General features: G+C 43.4%; 2 protein-coding genes across 4 annotated transcripts in view; one reads left to right on the top strand and one right to left on the bottom strand.

The window, feature by feature from the left end:
* nmnat3 (nicotinamide nucleotide adenylyltransferase 3) overlaps positions 1-18611 on the top strand; it is a 266385-nt gene that overhangs the window by 198686 nt on the left and 49088 nt on the right. Inside the window, exon 1 of one of the 2 annotated variants that reach the window (XM_052088566.1) lies at positions 10381-10385. The exons of the other annotated variant lie outside the window; for it this stretch is intronic. The gene's annotated coding sequence lies outside the window, so the exon portion shown is untranslated. Of the gene's footprint in view, positions 1-10380; positions 10386-18611 lie in introns of those variants that run through there. 2 annotated transcript variants of the gene reach the window in all.
* clstn2a (calsyntenin 2a) overlaps positions 1-18611 on the bottom strand; it is a 132711-nt gene that overhangs the window by 80166 nt on the left and 33934 nt on the right. For both annotated transcript variants that reach the window (XM_052088411.1, XM_052088412.1), the window contains exon 2: positions 1375-1497. In XM_052088411.1, coding sequence (XP_051944371.1) covers positions 1375-1497 — 123 coding nt within the window. The remainder of the gene's footprint in view (positions 1-1374; positions 1498-18611) is intronic.

Raw genomic sequence — 18611 nt, 5'->3', positions numbered from 1 at the left:
TTTTTTTAATGTCGTCTACCTCTTTTTGGGTAAAGTTGATGCTGGTTTTTATTTCTTGGACTTCCCTGGTAAAAGTGTCAAGTCGTGAGTTTGTTGAGTCTATTATCATCTTGACAAATCCTTTGAAATTTTCCTGTTGTTGTTGCAAGAGCGCCGTAAAAAGTTCTTTTTGTTGCTGGAGTAATTCATTTACTTGAGTGAGGGTCAGGGAATCCTCTTCCTGCTTTGTGTCTTGCTTCTGTTTGGGTGGCATTTTGTCGGGTCTCGTTGCTAGCCGGTTGTATGCTAGTTTGTGACGTGAGAGACTTTACTCTCATTTGAACAACAACTGAACAAACTATTATAATTGTTTTGTGTTGAGAGTGAAGAAATTTCATTTGTGCTGTATGTTTTACATACAGTACATTTGACAATAAAGTTTATCCAATACAATCCAATACAATTGACTTGACTGATTTCAAAACCAGTAATCTATTAATTTGTTGAGTACAAATAATAATTTGGTATTCATAATGGCCATCCAACCTAACGACCCACCGACGTAATTCCAAATTGGCCCGCGACTAAAATGAGTTTTGACACCCCTGCTGTAGACGTTGGTTTAAAGGAGATCAATTGGGCGGGTGCTCCAGCATTTTTCTTGAGTCTCCTCAAGCTTTTGGGAGAGTTTCACACATCAGGGTCAAACGTGTATCCAGAGCAGCTTGGACAGCATTTAGAATAGATGGCTGGGGCAAGACAAAATAAATGGAAGAGAAATGTAACGTTGAATAATCATTGTCCATGGTTGTCAGCGTTGGGATTAATAACTGCTCATTATGGCCAAATGGTTTTTAAGTGTTTCACAGCCAGAAAGGCTCTTTGTTTGCCTTTCAGTCTGGGAAACATTTATCTAATTATAACAGCGCAGCGCGCTCCGTCTCATTCTCGTCACTGTCAGCTCTGCAATCATCGCATGGCTGCCTCTTACAAGACGACACAATCAACATCTGAAAGTGTCATCTACAGATGAGCTTTGTAATGATGTTCTTCTGCCGCATTTAGGTGTTAACTCATTACGTGGCGAATTTGAGGTCTGCCGTGCTGCCAAGTACAAAATACCTGCGCAGAATAGAACATGCGCTGTACATATTGCTGATGACAAGAGCCACAAGGATTTTTTATCTTCGTTGACCTGCGGGGTCAGCATCACAAGTTGAAGCAACTCAGAATTATTATTATTTTTATTGGCTTTGGAGTTGTGTGCCCATAGGCATTAGTAGAACAAATTGAATCCTAGCACAACAAAAATCTGAGTGTTCAGCCTTTGAGGCTCCAATGTAGTCTGAAATTATTTCAATATCTTTGCATTTATTTGTTCATGCGTGTAGCTACCTGCATAGGGGATCGCCACATCCTTGTCAAGAGCAACGAGCGGAGGGTCCAGCAACACAGTCTCCATGTTTTCTGTGATCACGCCATGGTAAGAAGCTTCAATCCACGGTTTGTGCTTGTTGACTGTGGAGAGGGGAGACAGGACGAGATTAATCTTTTTTTGTTCCTGTTAAACGTGTTACTTGAATGCACATTTCAATTCAAAGAAAGCATTGCAAGGATTGTTTTTGTAATTCACAGGTTTCTTTCCACTGCACATCATATCATCTGGACGTCCCGAGTCAGTTCAAAAGATCTTGGAATGGAAAGGGGATGGGGGGCAAAAAGTGACATAGCTCCTTCTTTGTGATTGATCTCAGTGATACTACGACAAAACAAAGTCATATGTGGAACCAATATCTCTTGACTGAAACGGAGACCCAAAAAAAAGCACCGTCCTACTTTTCCGCGTACAGAATGCAATGCTTCATATCCCCTGCAAAAACAAGCTTACTGTTCTCAAAACACTTCTCGCATTAGCATTTGTCCTTGTTTAGAAAACATGACATCGTGTTAAAAAAGTCAAAATATGAGGCATAACTAAAGGGAAAAAAAATACATAGTCGAAAGTATTACATAAAGATTTTCCAATTGGACATTCAGGCAGTTGAGATGAAGATGTGTGCAAATATTTGATGGAATTGTATAATTGTTGCCAGATAGGAAGATGACGAGCATAACTAACGGTAAAAATTGAGCAAGGTCATACAAGTAACAGAGCATTCCTTCAAATGTGACCTTGGCTCACATTGTCTTCACTAATTGAGAGATGCCGCCTACTTAAAAAAAGAGTTGTCTACTTAAAAAGAGCCCTTTGCTAAATAGACATCAGACAGTTCAGTAAACCAATGCCCGCAGCCACTATTTGAGGATATATAGCTCATTGCAGAAAGAAAAACCCTATCTATTTTGCCAATAAAACCTTCGCAGCATGTTTTCTCTGAAGTAAAACCTTGCGGCTCACACATGAGACTCAAAGCCAAAGAATACTCTCATCGGGTCTTTAGAATAGAAGTTATCACTCTGGGTGCAGAGAGGAAAGTAAGGCCCATGCCGCAATGAGATTCAGTGCACCAGATGATCCAAAGATTACAACAGATCACATCACAAATGATTACCGACAGTGTGGATTATTCCCCCTCCCCCTTTTCATCTGCTCAATCCAATAAGTACATCGACGCCTACATGAACACCACAAGTGGAGAGGGGGAAAGCCATCTTTGACGAATGCACGGTGTTTGTCCATGACGTTGTTGCCGGTGACAGCAAACAAAGCAGCAACATCATTACCAAACAGGACATCTGTCATTACGGGATCATGGCGCCCATTACTGAGGTCTAACCCATTTACTGGGATAGTCTAAAATTGCCTCCGTCAGGCCTGTGTCAAATCTATTCTGTCAGAAGAACTTACTGGAATCCATAAACAAGATGCAGGCCTGTCTTGTCCAGTAAATGGCATGACTGCCATTCCAGTCATTTCTGGTACTCTGGTACACGATGCGTCAGTGTCATCCCAGAGGTACACTAGAAGATTTTAGTCCGTTCATCTCTCCTTTCATTTATCAGACAGTGTGGCATTTTGATGGTTACGCTATACAGTATCTCCATGAAGAAACTAGTGGTGGTGAATGTGCCCAGTCAGCAGAATTGTTGGAAGACAAAAGGCTGAGGAGTTTGTGCAGCTACAGAAAAAGTAAACAATGTAGAGGCGAGAAAACAACATCCAAACAAGAGAACTGGAAAAATCTAAATTACATAGGCAATTTTGTAGCCTCAGCCAATTACTCTTTTGCTTGTTTGTGTGTATCAGGGAGAAAACTCTTCTTGTATGTGCTGTGGTATTTTGTGTGCTCGGCTTTTATGATACGCAGTGGTCCTCTGTGTTTTGCTCCGAGTTGCAAGCTGTGTGTGGTGGCAGTAAACTCAAGGCAACACTTTTCAGTACTCAAGTTGATTTATGTAGCATTTTAAAAGCACCATTGAGTAAAAATCAATTCTACGATAATTTAAAATGTAAAGATAAAAAAAATGTGAATATAGATACATTCCATCTTCTATTCAGTCCATAAACAATAATGCATTTCTTCTGACATATTTATTAGATGACGTATAAACATTGCCATTACAGTGAAATGTTTACTAATACATACAAAGAAATAGTAAGGTGCAGTTTAATATGGCATGGAGCAAGGGTAAGTGATGAAGCGTTAACAATAATAATGCATAATTAGACACTGATGTGTGTAAGTGCCATTCTTTAGTAACTAAATGCCACTCAACTAAGCTAACAAATCTAAAGTATAAAGCAGTGAAAAGGAATAGCATTTTAAAAGCAGAAAAATGTTAGCTCTCTAGAAGCAAAAACAAAAAAAGTGAATTAGACCAATTAAGTTTAATTTCTACAGGTGCCACCTAGCTACAGAAAAACAGATTGTTTGCCGATTAGCATTGCATGTTGTAGCTAAGAAGCAAATCTACTTAACTAACAGGACAGTATGCTAAATGATTGGGAGGTTAGTTGGTATTATCATTTGCACTAATATTTATGCTCTACATATAAATCTACATTCATGGGTTCATTTTAAGAGTTATTAAGAATGATGAATTTTTATATCATGAGAGTATCAGGGCAACATTTTCTTGATTTTGTGGTCTCACTAAATCCTACAACTCCCTTAGTATTTGCCTATTTTAGCTAATGGACGAGCTACAGTAGTTCTGCGAAACAGCCACCTAAAAGGAGGATGGCCAAGAAGTGAAGTGAAGTGAAGGGAAATTACAACAAAGCGAGAGTAGAGAATAGGCCATAAATGAAGATGGCCAAGAGGATGATCTCCATTAATTGAGAATAATAACACTTGAATGCCGTAGAGCGACCGCGCGGAATTAGAAAGTGTTCCACTTGAGTGACTTGTCAGCATCTCTCCATCCTTATGCTGATTGCATGGATGGAGTCTCACCAATGTGGTTTCACAAGAGTGAGGCTCCTCCCACTTACTGTATCTAATTATTTGATCATATTTTTTCATGCTTACATGCCTGCAGAAATTCCACTTTGTGACCGTGTTGTCCATGTTAAAGCTTGTGTAACTGTCCAACACAGCTAAGTCTAAGTGACTCAACTGTTGGCAGCAAAAGTGAGAACACCCTCTCAACCCCCAAGTGAAAATCTGCTCTTTCCCTTCCTTTTCCAGTGGCATTGGGTACTTTGGTATTACAAGATCTCAGGTGTGAGTGGGAGCAGCCAAGTTAAATTTGGTGTTATTGCTCTCTCACACTCACATATGGTCACTGGAAATGCACTAGGAAACCTAATGGTGAAAAGTCTTATGTGAAGAGACAACTTTTTTAAATGTAAATGTGAGGGCTCGAATCACTTTGGGTGAGACTGTCTTGAGAAGAGTCAGGTTTACCATGCCATCGATGTACTGCATATTCCCATCTCTATATCTGTAACCATCTCTCTCAAGCCATTTATCCCTATCGATCAATATCTAGATAGATATCTAGATTGCTAGTTAGCTAGATAGATAGATAGATATAGATTCAGATGATGTTCAATTGTTTTCTGTGCTGACAAAGTTATGAAATCCTGTATGATGCCTGTTTGCAACAGGAGAAGTGGTAATATAAAATCCTTCATCCTGATATGATTAATGCCAAATGTGCATTCACAGAAACACATCAGACCAGGACGCAGTTTGTTGTGCTTCTGCGGGACACAAAAATTCTTGATTTGGTTATAAGACTCTTCAATCTTTTAGCTATTAAAGGGGACTGTATGTCATTTTCGCGCATTTTGAAACATGTTTCAAACCCTGGTTTCCAAAAAAAAAATAAAAATAAAATCCGTGCTACGACCCGTGAGGTCCTGGGGTACAATAGGTCCCTAGCACCCCGCTTGCTGTTCGTAAGAGGTGACAAATGGGGCGATTCGTTTGCCGTGAGTTGCGACCCGTGGGGTGGGAGGAGCTCCTTAGCCTTGGTCAGCAATCTTCCTTCGGGAGCAAACTCAGAGGCCAAATCCGGAGTTGGAGTCCCTAAGGCGTTGCATTGTGAAACTCTCTCAGCCTCCCGGGAACTCCTGCAACGACGTCGATGCCAAGCTGCTTGGGCCCCGCCCTTCCCTTGGACAACATCAACAGTGTGGAGAGAGGGGATCTAGCGCATGGGCAAAGCCAGGTTCTCCATACACACCTGCCCAGGCTTGTGCCCTGGAGAGGACACTCCAGCGTCATCGTGTGACGACACAACACGAGGAGTGGCAGATACCAGTAATAAGTCAGTGCTTAATTGGCGTAGAGCTAGGCGCTAGGGGTCACTCCTGACAGTGGGAGTGGGCCTCGGACCCCCACTGGGTAGCTGCCGCCCGCTTCAACTACCCCGCCAAGGTTCACTTTCGTTACTGGGTGCGCAGGGATTAGGACCAGGAATAGTTTGAAAGGTGGACTGTGAAACCAATGCACAGGAAACAACAAAAGAAACACAACAAGGAGCAAGCCCTTGTTAAAACTTGCAACATGGAATGTCAGGACAATGACAACCGGTCTGACGTCAGACCTAATGGACATCAGTAGTCAACAACAAGCTGCTGAGACTCAGCATTGACATTGCTGCGCTGCAAGAAATGCGCCTTGCCGAAAATGGATCTCTCCGGGAGAAAGACTACACCTTCTACTGGTGCGGGAAAGCTGCCGACAAGACCAGAGAGCATGGCGTTGGTTTCGCTGTCAAGAACTCCCTGCTGAGCACGATAGAGCCTGGTGAAGAAGGGACAGAGGATTCTCACCTTGCAACTTCACACTACAGTCGGCACTGTACCCTGTTTAGCGTCTACGCCCCTATTCTATACTCCACGCAGGAGGCGAAAAACTAGTTTTACGACCAGCTGTAGGCAGCCATCCAGAAAGTTCCAACCACCGACCAACTTGTTCTTCTTGGCGACTTCAACGCCCACGTTGGATCCGACCACACATCATGGCCCAGTTGCCTCGGCCCTTGGGGAGTGGGTGACATGAACAAAAACGGACGTCTCCTGGAACTGTGCACACTTTAAGACCTGTGTGTCACCAACAGCTTCTTCCAGAGCAAGCCGCAGCACAAGGTGTCCTGGCGCCACCTCCGCTCAAAGCGCTGGCACCAACTAGACCTCATCTTGACCCGCCGCAAGCAGCTAAGCAGCATTCTCACCACACGCTCCTACCACAGCGCTGACTGCGACACAGACCACTCCTTGGTCTGCTGCAAGATCCGACTCCAGCCCAAGAAGCTGCACCGAGCCAAGCCACCAAGCAAGCCCCGCATCTGCATAGCCAAGGCAAACCATGTGGACATGGTGGAGGCACTCGCCTGGCACCTGAAAGACACCCTGGAGAAGAAACCACCAGAAACACAAAACAGAGGTGGGACCTCCTCCGCAACACCATCCACGGCATTTCCTATTCCATCTTCGGCAAGAGGACAAGGAAAATCCAGGACTGGTTTGAGGGAAACGTGACGGAACTCAGTGCCGTGATGGAAGCGAAGCGCACAGCACTGCTGAAGCATCACCAGCATCCCTCCCAGTCCACACTGCAGGCTCTCCGGGCTGCCAGAAGTCAAGTGCAAGCTACAGCGAGGCGCTGCGTCAACAAGTACTGGATGGATCTCTGTGACGGCATCCAACAAGCCGCAGACACTGGCAACATCAGAGGCGTCTATGACAGGATCAAGAAAGCCATAGGTCCTTCACACGGCAAGACAGCCCCCCTCAAGATGAAGACAGGCGAGACCATCACAGACAAGAGCAAGCAGATGGACCGGTGGGTAGAGCACTACTCAGACCTCTACAGCAGAGAAACCACCATCTCCGATGCCACCCTAGCGTCTGTTGAGCGCCTGCCCGTCATGGAGCAGCTAAATGAGTTACCAAGCCTTGAGGAGCTCAGCAAAGCCATCGACAGCCTGCCCATCAGGACAGCTCCCGGCCTTGACGGTATCTCAGCAGAGGTGATCAAGAGCAGCAAAGAACCTCTGCGGCACCACCGACACAACCTACTCTGCCAGTGCTCGGAAGACGGTGAGGTACCTCAAGACATACGCAACTGTCAACATCATCACCCTCTACAACATAGGTGTCAAATTCAGGTCCTGGAGGGTCGCTGTGCTGCATGTTTTCCAAGTCTCCCTGTTGAAACACACCTGATTCAAATGATTAGATCATCAGCAAGCTCTGCGGAAGCTCTGGCATTGAACCTGTTGATTTGAATCAGGTGTGTTGCAACAGGGAGACTTGGAAAACATGCAGCACAACGGCCCTCCTGGACCCGAGTTTGACACCCGTGCTCTACAAGAACAAATGTGACTGCAGTGACTGCAATAACTACAGAGGCATCTCCTTACTGAGCATCGTGGGTAAACTCTTCGCCCGAGTGGTCTTGAACAGACTCCAGAAGCTCGCTGACAGGGTGTACCCCGAATTACAGTGTGGCTTCAGGTCGGAACAATCCACCATCGACATGATTTTCTCGCTCCACCAGCTCCAGGAGAAATGCAGAGAGCAGAACCAGTCATTGTATGTTGCCTCCATTGACCTGACCAAGGCCTTCGACCTTGTGAGCCGCGACGGCCTCTTCAAAGTCCTTGACAGGATTGGTTGCCCGGGGAGGCTGCTGAGCATCATTCGTTCCTTCCACTACGGAATGAAGGGTGTCGTCCAGTTTGATGGCGTAACATCTTCCCCTTTCGAAGTGAAAAGCGGTGTTACGCAGGTATGTGTGCGTGCTCTGACCCTCTCCGGCATCTACTTCGCTGTCATGCTCAAGCACGCTTTCGGGAACACCACTGAGGGTGTCTACCTCTAGGTGTCTACAACATGGCGAGGCTGAGGGCCAAGACCAAGATCCGCAAAGTCCTGATCAGAGACATGCTGTTTGAGAGATCTCCACGTTGAGAGATTCGCTTGACTTGGAGCCTGAACTGAACAGAAGGATGGGCCGAGTCAGCACAACTCTGGGCCGGCTCACCAAAAGCGTGTGGGAAAACAGCAAGTTGATGACCAACACTAGGATGGCAGTCTACAGGGCATGTGTTCTCAGCACCCTAGTGTATGGCAGCAAGTCCTGGACCCTGTTTGCACGCCAAGAAAAGAGGCTCAACACCTTCCACATGCGAAACCTCAGGCGAATCCTTGGTATCAAGTGGTCCGACTACATCACCAACAAAGACGTCTTGTAATAATGTCTCCAGTGTGACAAAATGTTGTTAGTGCCGTGCATCACTGGAGAAGCAATCAATGCTTCCATTTAATACACTCAGCATGATACAAGCTGAGGAAAAATGAATGTACAGCTGATTAACTGAACAATTTGCAACACGTTTAAAGCATCGCCGAGCTGCAATTGACTGATTTCTCTCCTGTGGTTTGAGTAGGCATGCACGCATGCTACTCACTTACACATGGTAGAAAAAAAAACTTTTTCTGATAAATGTTTTTGAGGTAAAGGTTGAGATGATTACCTTGCGCTTGTTATGCACAGGTCCTGATCCACCCGCAATCGATGAATATCCATGCTGGATCATATAAAAAAAATTATATTGTAGTTTAACACCTCTGTGATCATTCAAATTTTTAAAGCATTCGTTTGACCCTGAAAAAAATTCTGGCATAAAATATAGAGAAAGACTGTTTTATAAGGTCTATATGATAGATACCTGTACATGTATGTGTTGAAGAGGAGGGCCCCATTAGGGTGGCATGTGACATTGGCCGACAAGCATGGGAGTCTCTGGGCGTGAGCTGTGTCAAACAGCAGCTCTACATGAGTGTGCGCATTGTCCTTTACCGTTAACCCGGCATTGAACTGAAAAGTGCATTGGTGACTGTCTCTCTCATCCATGTTTATTGAGGATGAGCACATCCGCTTCACACTGGATTTCTTACACACCGCCTGAGGTCAAATCCAAACCATCACACTAGAGACGGCCAGGCCTGGTGTACTATTGACTGACAGAGCTAAAGAAACTCGTGTTGGTTAGCCAGCTACATTTCAGCAACAGCCTTGGGCAACCTGCTCCTAACAACTATGAATGCATATGCATGTTTTGTGTATGCGTGTGTGCAAGTGTGCAGATTGCTGGAATTACCAGCAGCCCACAAGTGTGACTAGAAGGATGTCTGACAGGTGAAGATGAACTGAAGCAACAGCACTTTAAACGCAACATGCCAGGCATGGAGCAGATTGTCTAAATGGCACAAAGTATGTATGGGATTCGCAGGCTGAGATTGTGCTTATAGCTATGAAGGTTACTTGGCAAAGTGTGGAGGCTGTGGAGGTGTATTTTGCTTTTATAACAGAGCATGCACGATTTTGATTCATGTGAACATATATAATTGCGACAAGATTGAATCGAAGAGATGCCAAACCACAAACAATCATATTTCAACACAACATATACAGTGATCCCTCACTTATCGCGGTTAATGGGGACCGAGACCCTGCCGCGCGAAGTGAAAAACCGCGAAGTAGGGTTTGGCCCCCTCCTGCTCCTCCTAGGAATTTTTGTGTAAGGGTTTGTGGGTACCAAGATGTTTAAAATATGCGAACAGTATTTATACTTTACATATTTGAGACAAAGACTATGAGGGGTGAACATTTGCAACTGACGGTGAAGGAAGCAAAATGCCTGTTCATGTCAGCGTTTGTTCAAGGTCACAAACGTTTGCCAATCATTTTCGTTGCCACACGAAAATTTCATACATGTTCAAAATTTGCTTGCCGTGAGAAAACGACAGGCAAACGTTTGCAACCAAACCCCAACGTGAATGCAACATTTACTGGCAAATGTTCGCCGCTCAGTAGGCTGAGAGCAGGTCAACCAAAAAAGTGCAGAGCCTGCTTCACTGCTGTCATACTCAAAGCCGCTAGGCTAGAGCCGGTCCACCAAATCATACGTGGCCGATTGCATTTAATCTCACATCTACATACAAAGTATATACACACACATGCACGCGCACATGTTAAATAGTGTGCACATTAGGAACCTCCACTTAGATTTTACAGATGCACAGAAAGGTTACTGTCCTAATAAATTCTAACCATTCTGACTTTATTGGCTGAGACCAGGGACGTACCACCGAGTGGTATGTAGGCTTCTTGTTGTCGTACCGAAAACAATCATTGAAATTAATTCAGATAAAAAAAAATTTAATGAAAACGCAAATGCCAATCAAACATATGGGGATAAATGAAAATATCTCGTCAATCTGTGCCAGGAAAATCAAGGGAGATACAAATGAAAGAACACTGTTTACTCCGATTTAACTTTTAAGTACAGTACATTTAGTATTTGAGAGTTACTCTTTTTTTTGTTAATTTATGTGCAATATGAATGTAATTAAAAGTTTGTCTAATTTCCTATATTCAAGCACAAAGTTAAACCTTTCATGCACCTTGTAACGTGATAACATGATAACCTATCCACTTAATAACCTCTGTCCCTAAAAGGCTTAATGTTCAAACAATGCAAAATGTTACAATGGCTTTCACTCATAAAAATAAATTGTGGGAATATTTTCGTTTAAATTTTGGTCATGATAATGGAAGATGGAATGCAGTCATTTGTTTAGGTGGTAGTCGATTTAAAAAGTTTGAGACCCACTCACTTGGACTTTGAAATAAGTCCGCGAATTGACTAAGTGCGATTAGCGGCACAGAAACCGAGCTGCAAGTCTGGAGTAAAAAAAAAAAAAAAACAGTTTCTAAGACAAAGGCGCCTTTTGCTGGTTGGCTGACTTGAGAGGGCAAGGTTGGGAAGGTGCCGCCCAAAGATCTATGAGCTGCCACCAACGCTAATTAGGCTTCACACAGAAGCATCCATCTCCTTCAGAGAAGTGGACATGATCAGCATCTTCCTGGCAAACTTAGCATGACAACAATTGTAACAGATTGGCTTCAACCAGCCATTAATTTGCCATCGTGCTTTTCCTCATTAGGGTCACACGATTTTACAAGCCCACTGAATACAATCATAACATGCCCACATCGCGTGAATCGCATCGAATCGTCTTTGTGAAGGATTCACAGCCCTAACTTACGTGTGATCAACAATGTGACTACGAGTCAGAAAGGAAAATAGTGATGCTTCCAGCAAAGAGGAAAAGGAGACTCCCCTATTTGGGCTGCATTTGGAGGCTTTGAACTGGGACAGGCCTCACACGGCATAATGGCATCAAGCTTCAAATACAGCCTCCCTGAGAGTTGCGTCACCGCTCGTACGATGGAACACTGTGGAATGTCTCATCTCACACAGAACCCGACAACAATTTCTTTTGTGTTGCTCGCGACCACAGTGAATGTCGACAAGCTCGCAATCTTTGCAGACTGCCAGCATAGAGCTTTGGGCACTCAACGTGCATGTCACTTTGTCAAACCTGGCCAGTTTAAATTCAAAAGAATATGTCAGTGGAATAAATTGGCACATGGGAGGTAAGGTGGAGGCCAAACTAATCAAGGGACCGTAAAAGTACCATTAATCATAATGCGAACGACACGTAGCAAAGACAAATGACTGCAATCCAATGGCACCTCTTACATTAGAAACCATTAAGTGGGAAGGAGAAAACCATTACCATGCCAAATATTTTATTGTTACATTACAATAACAATAATGAGGATAAGAAGAATGCCATTATGGCATTGTCTGCTGGTCAGGCAGCATCTCGGCCCGGGACAGAAAGAGACTGGAGCGACTGGTCAGGAAGGCCAGTTCTGTCCTGGGTTGCCCCCTTGACACTCTGGAGGAGGTGGGCAACAGAAGGATGCTAACTAAGCTAAAAGCTATGATGGCCACTCCCCTCCCACCCCCTCCAGCCCGCCCTGACAGCACTTGGTAGCTCCTTCAGCCAGAGACCGTTACACCCGCGCTGCAAGAAGGAGAGATACCGACGCTCGTTCCTACCGACTGCTGTCAGGCTGATGAATAAAAAATAACAATCAATAATAATAATAATTAAATGATGTGCAGGAAAATTGTAAATAGTACTGCGATTTATCCATTTGTGTTCATATTGTATTTAATTGAAAGATGTTTGGGTTTTTTTCTCTTTCTCCTTTCTTCTTTCTACATACATTCTTGCTGCTGGAGGCTGTAAATTTCCCCATTGTGGGACGAATAAAGAATATCTTATCTTATCTTAAGAAGAAGAAGAAGAAGAAGAAGCTGTTTGAAAAGGGTAAATAATTTCAAAACGCGAGTTATTTTTTTAATTGCCATTCTCCATTGAAGTTTGCCATCTAAATAAAATATAAAATGCGAGAGAAATATACATTGTGTATTTAAAACACTAACCTAACTCTGCCTCAAATTCCGCTAGCTTATTGTGAACACGTAACGGGAAATGCCATGGAGGGGATAATGAATGACCTCTATGCGGGAGTGGTCTCACGCCTTAAGCAACAGTTATTTAAACACAAACCATGAAGCAACACGCATAGACAGACAACAATACTCAGGCATATATTCTTTACGCTCATCGAAAAATGTCTAATATTACAGAATCAGAATCATCTTTATTGACCAAGTATGTAGAACACACAAGGAATTTGTCTCAGGTATAACACCCTGCATTAGTATCATCATAAACAAGTATGGAAGGACATTCCATAATGTAGGTGTGAGACAATGTGCAAAGTATCAAGTGGAGTTAAAGTGATCAGTGGTAGAATACAATACTATAACAGTTGTTATAGTCAGAAAATCACTGAAACCTTTTAAAGTGACCAGTAGAAGTATTTGTAGTACAAGAAGTGTGCAATTATGCATATGTCCTTGAGCGCTTTAAGGTGTCTGGTGCGGTGGAGTATACATCAGTGACAGTGGTTCAAGTAAGTACAAAGCTGGAGCTACAATGATTATAGCGGTAATGCTGTTCCACAGGGTTGTGCAAAATTGCAAAGAGCCACTATACAGGTATATTACTGCAGTTTACCAAGTAGTGGTGAAATACTCGTTTGTGCCTGCATGATTATTATACTGCACCCTAGTGGCCAAGGCAAACAGACAAGATGATAAATAACAATAAATGCATGAAATCATGATGCATAAGTTGTTAATTCTTTACATTCTATTTACCTGAGTCATAACCACAGTATAAGTTGTATAATATGATGGTGTTATTTTTCTTGTAAAAAAAAAAACATTACAGAATTTGTGTTGGATATTTTGAGAGCAAGCAAGGTCATGGAACAAATTTTACTTGAAAGCACCACTGGAATAATAAACACTCAAGATCAAGAGCAACTTGAAAGCAAAAATTCTATTCTATCTCAAGATTATACTTATTTGAGTCACAGCCAGAACATTTTTGACCATATATTTATTCGCTACAACCTCTGACGAAGGCCACCGGGTTGTTGGTACCGAGGTAACGGTAGCAAAGTCTCTAAACACAAAAAAGAGAAAACAGAAAGAACAGGCCAAGCTGAATCTGCAGGACCTTTTTGAAAAATGGTGGCAGCTTCACAGAAGCTGATTATCTGCGCCTCAGGCACAGACTCCAAGGCTAGCTGCATAGAAGGTATTAGGATGAGCAGGAAAACAATGGGAATTACAACACACAACATTGCCTAAAGGAGACCGCCGTTCAGGGAAACTTGTGTCACATGTCCCTTTCAGACACAATCCACCCAAGTGGGACATAGCCACGTCCAACGTCAGCATTCACATCGCCGATAGCGGTTGTGGAATTAAGATGAGTATGTGCGTGGAGAAGGAGAACTCTCAAATCATTTCACACTTAAAAGCTGAAGTGCAACGTGCCAAATGCGAAGCTCAAGTGTTTGACGTTACTCTAAAGCACATCAACAGTGAAGTCAAGATCATTAGCTTATTGAAAATAGCCTATCACTGCGACTTCAAAAAAATGACAATGCCTCCACAGGTGGTTAAAATAGAGGGAAATGGACACAGCCACTAGTGCACTTCCAACTATCATCACTCCTCACACACAGTTGCAGTTTAGCCAATTAGTCGCCAGCTAACTCTACATTCTCATTTGATGACAACCATTTTCACTTAACAGGCCAGATCTACCTTTCAAAGGCACACGCACACATTCAACCTCACAGATAGTACAGTGTATAATGTGAGGATGCTGACCCCGAGTGGGCAAAAATAATAGCTGCACTTCACATTGAATGCATTTTTGCATTATCGGCTCAAAGCTCTGAGATATATATCAATCCATCCATCCATATTCTGATCCGCACAAGGGTCGATTGTCGTGATGGAGCTGATCCCAGCTGGCTTCGGGCAGTAGGCGGGGGACACCCTGAACTGGTTGCCAGCCAATCGCAGGGCACACATAGACGAACAACAATCCAGACTCACACGTAGGGACAATTCAGAATGTCCAATCAGCCTGCCATGCACGTTTTTGGAATGTGATAGGAAACCGGAATACCCGGACAAAACCCACGCAGGCACAGGGAGAACATGCAAAGTCCACACAGGATCGATCCCACGATGTCTGCACTGTGAGGTCGACGCGCTAACCACCCGATCACCGTGCTGCCCCTGAAATATACATAAATAATAAATATTTCGTTGGTCAAGTTTTGCTACAGCGGGCGAAGTCTGGAACGCAATAGAAGCCATGAATGAGAAATTACGTCCGCTGAATTTATTTCATCCCTATTTAGGATGCCTTAATTTTGGTTAACTGTCAAATAAAGCTTGATAGACAGACCGAGATTCCAGGTAGTCTCTGTGGTTGGCCACTATGTAAGAAAATATGCCAGTCCAAGTATGTTAATAGGTTCATACAGGACATATACCGCAGTTGATATTCAACACTGTTCTCATTTGAAAAAGTATGTTAATACTTTAACGCTTTTGTTCTGTTGATGTTTGGTATGGACTGTCAACAAATGCTGTTTTTTATTAGTACCGTATCTTGTGCTGACCCTGCCCATCTGTCAAATTTCAAAAGTCAATGCAGCCCCCAAGCCAAAAGGTTTGCCCACCCCTGCTCTAGCAGATAACAGTTGGGGCTGGAACGAGTGCATGTGCATACATTGTTATATATTACCGGTAAATATATTGAGAGGAGAAGACAAACATCACAGAGCAGATTATTCTCCACTGGATTTTATTTGGCAATAGTTTTGCATTCCACTAAAGTTGGAGAGTCAATTACATTTTTATGTCCCTTGCCTCATCATTTTAACAAGGCCCTCATCCACTTTACTTCTCTACTGTCATTATCTATCATTTCTCTCGCCCCTTTGTGACAGAAACAACACTAGGCCTCAAAACAGGATAGCCTCTCGACTAATTAGCCACCAATTATGGAGTTACATTAACAGTCTGGGATGAATCGTGGTAAGGAAAAATTTGAAGATATTTTCCGCGCATTTAAATCAATTGAAGAATACTTGGCACAGTAGATGTTGCTTGTTCATCGGCATGCCAAGTAGCATCAAGCAAAGTTTCTGTACATCGTATGTAAGCGTAAAACGACTTCACTGAAAAATAGCCTTCAACCGGAGAGGAAGTCAATGAACAAAGCAGAAACTCAAAATGAATCAATAATAAAAGATGGCGGGGGAAAGTGAAGTTCTTAAAAGGGAATGAACCTGAGTAATTGGCCTACCGGTAATTGAGAAAGGACGTCCGCCTCTTTGTCAGAGGGAGGCCACCCAGCTAACATAGATTGACGAAGAGGAGGAAGACAGTATGATGAGATCAAATGGCTAATTTTCATTTTTCCCCACATAAAACCTTTCCGGCTGGCACGTTTTCTATTCCAGCTGTGCCCTGCCCAATACATTTTCCCTGGTGTTTTGCTCTTGATTAAAATTTAGCTGTGAGCAGGGTACACTGATCGGCCTGCACTGGATGATTTGTCCTCGCTACCCTTGCAGCCAGCCTGAGGGCCCAAGCGGTATTTTCCAGTCCAGTCAGGCCTGGCAAAAGACCAGAAAACTTAGGTGTATCTGTAATGTACAATTAACTGCCAAAGCTTTCACCAGCTACTCGGGAATACACAACAAAGCAAGACTGATGATGTGATGTTAAGTGGATCGCGAGCTGATGGGTGATTTCCCCCCTTCCTCTTTCTCTTCCACATGAATTGCTTGATTTGCGGCCAAAATAAAGAACGCAGGACATATTAGTTCTTTGTTTTTTTTTAATTGACTTAACAGGGTTTTCAAACCACAATCCATTATTACATTTTCGGGTCACCTTTATAAATGTGAGAATATGCATCAAGTAAAAACTTTTTCCCCCTCTTTACGCTTTTTATAATTCTGCTCTTAAATTGGTATAGTCATTAAATCTAGCTTTTTTTTTGTTTGTTTGTTTTGCTTGCTGTCCCATTACGTAAAGATTTTCTTCAAGAACGGCCTTTCTCACATGGAACGATATGCATAGAATGATTTCTCCACTCCCCTGTGTATCGATGAGCACGCCACAATCCACCCTGGCGCAGGTGAATGATATCCTTGATGGCTCAATCATGGGCAGATTGTGAATGGCGGCATTAAGCGGGAATTGATTCCATGTCAGCAATGGGAGCTGCTACATCATTGTTTATCAACATTAAAAATGAAGATGATACCCTGCACAACAAAAAGACAAAACTAGATTCCATCTTCGTTAAAGTGGTGCCTCAAGATACGGGTTAAATTGGTTTAACACAAACACTCGTATCAAAATGCCATTTCCGTTTGAGACACCCTGAGGGTTGGGGAGGGGCAGGAAGGGAGTAGCATTGATTAATATTGTCCTTTATAAGGACTGGTAGTAATGAAAGAAACCATTTGTGGATCAGGATTGCAGCATATTGGCCACCATGGGCACTCGAACACAATCATGTAGACAAATGATGAGAAGGTTTTACTTCTGCAAGTGACTTTGTCCATCCATCAAATCCATTTTCCAATCCTATCCTCACAAGGGTGCCAGGGGGTGCTGGAGCCTATCCAAGCCATCTTCAGGCATTAGGCAGGGGGCACCCTGAACCAGTTACCAGCCAATCACAGGGCACACAGAGACGAACAACCATCCGTGCTCACACTCACACCTAGGGCCATTTCGAGTGTTCAATCAGCCTGCCATGCAAGTTTTTGGAATGTGGGTGGAAACTGGTGGTACCCACGCAGGCAAATCTCAACACAGCCAGAATCGAACCCTGCACCTCCGCACTGTGAGGTTGACGCACTAACCTCTGGACCACCAGGCCAACTCCAGTGACTTTGTAAGGGGGGTTTGGCCTAACAACTGATCGCAAAAACCTCATAAATCAGGTCCTTGTCATCTCAAGGCACGGCCATACAATTATGATGGCTTGAAAAACAAGACCTCATTCATTTGCTGCACATGGAGAAAAGATCTACCACCGTGTCCCATCCATGGAGAAGGTTCGGCTTTGCTGTTATGACAGCTCCGACTCAGATTTTGAATTTCATCTATATTCAGCCAGAAGATTAATATTTGTGAGGTTAGAGGTGACTGATTGCAGAGAGTTCAAGTTGTTCCACAGCAAATTCCTCCTCGGCATGCCTTGATGAACCTCGCTTTGGAAACTCTGGCACAGTAAAGCAGGAACACAAAGGGGAGTTTCACCAACTGTTCCCACAAAGTGGAAGCGTCCAATTGTTCAAAATGTCTTGTTACTGGCCCAACAGCTGATTGATTCATTCATGAAGAAAGGTGTCCAAATGCACCTTTTTTCACAAGCAATTTAAGTGAAATAGAACTTTCTACTTCATTACTTTCACCCGGGCAGGTTCTCGTATGACAAGACAGCACCTGGCTCTGGACTTGCATCAGCATGAAACGAAAGATTGTCAAAGTTCAGTGCAGTCACGAGTGCAAAAGTATGGCATTGCTTGACAGTTTCAAAAGCCTAACTCAAACTTTGCAATTCATAAAAACCCAAGGTTCAAGTCGGTCTTCTGACTAAAGTTTTAAACAACAGCTCCAACTGAAGCCTGCTCGTTAAAAATAAATCCAAACGTCGGATGCATTTATTTATTTTAGTATGGCATGAAATCAGCAGTTTACCTAATTACCAATAGATCAAAGTGAGCATGTGTGTCTCCGATAATGAAAGACCTTGTAGATTGCTTTCTTGAATTGTCCAGTGGCAGGGTTGCGTCCGACTCAGTTTGCACATCCTGACTTAATGCTGTAATCCAATTCATTATGGT

Source organism: Hippocampus zosterae, chromosome 15 (assembly GCF_025434085.1).
Source record: "Hippocampus zosterae strain Florida chromosome 15, ASM2543408v3, whole genome shotgun sequence".
Taxonomy (NCBI): domain Eukaryota; kingdom Metazoa; phylum Chordata; class Actinopteri; order Syngnathiformes; family Syngnathidae; genus Hippocampus; species Hippocampus zosterae.
The sequence above is the reverse complement of the archived record's forward strand: the minus strand, read 5'-3'. Positions and strand labels throughout refer to the sequence as shown.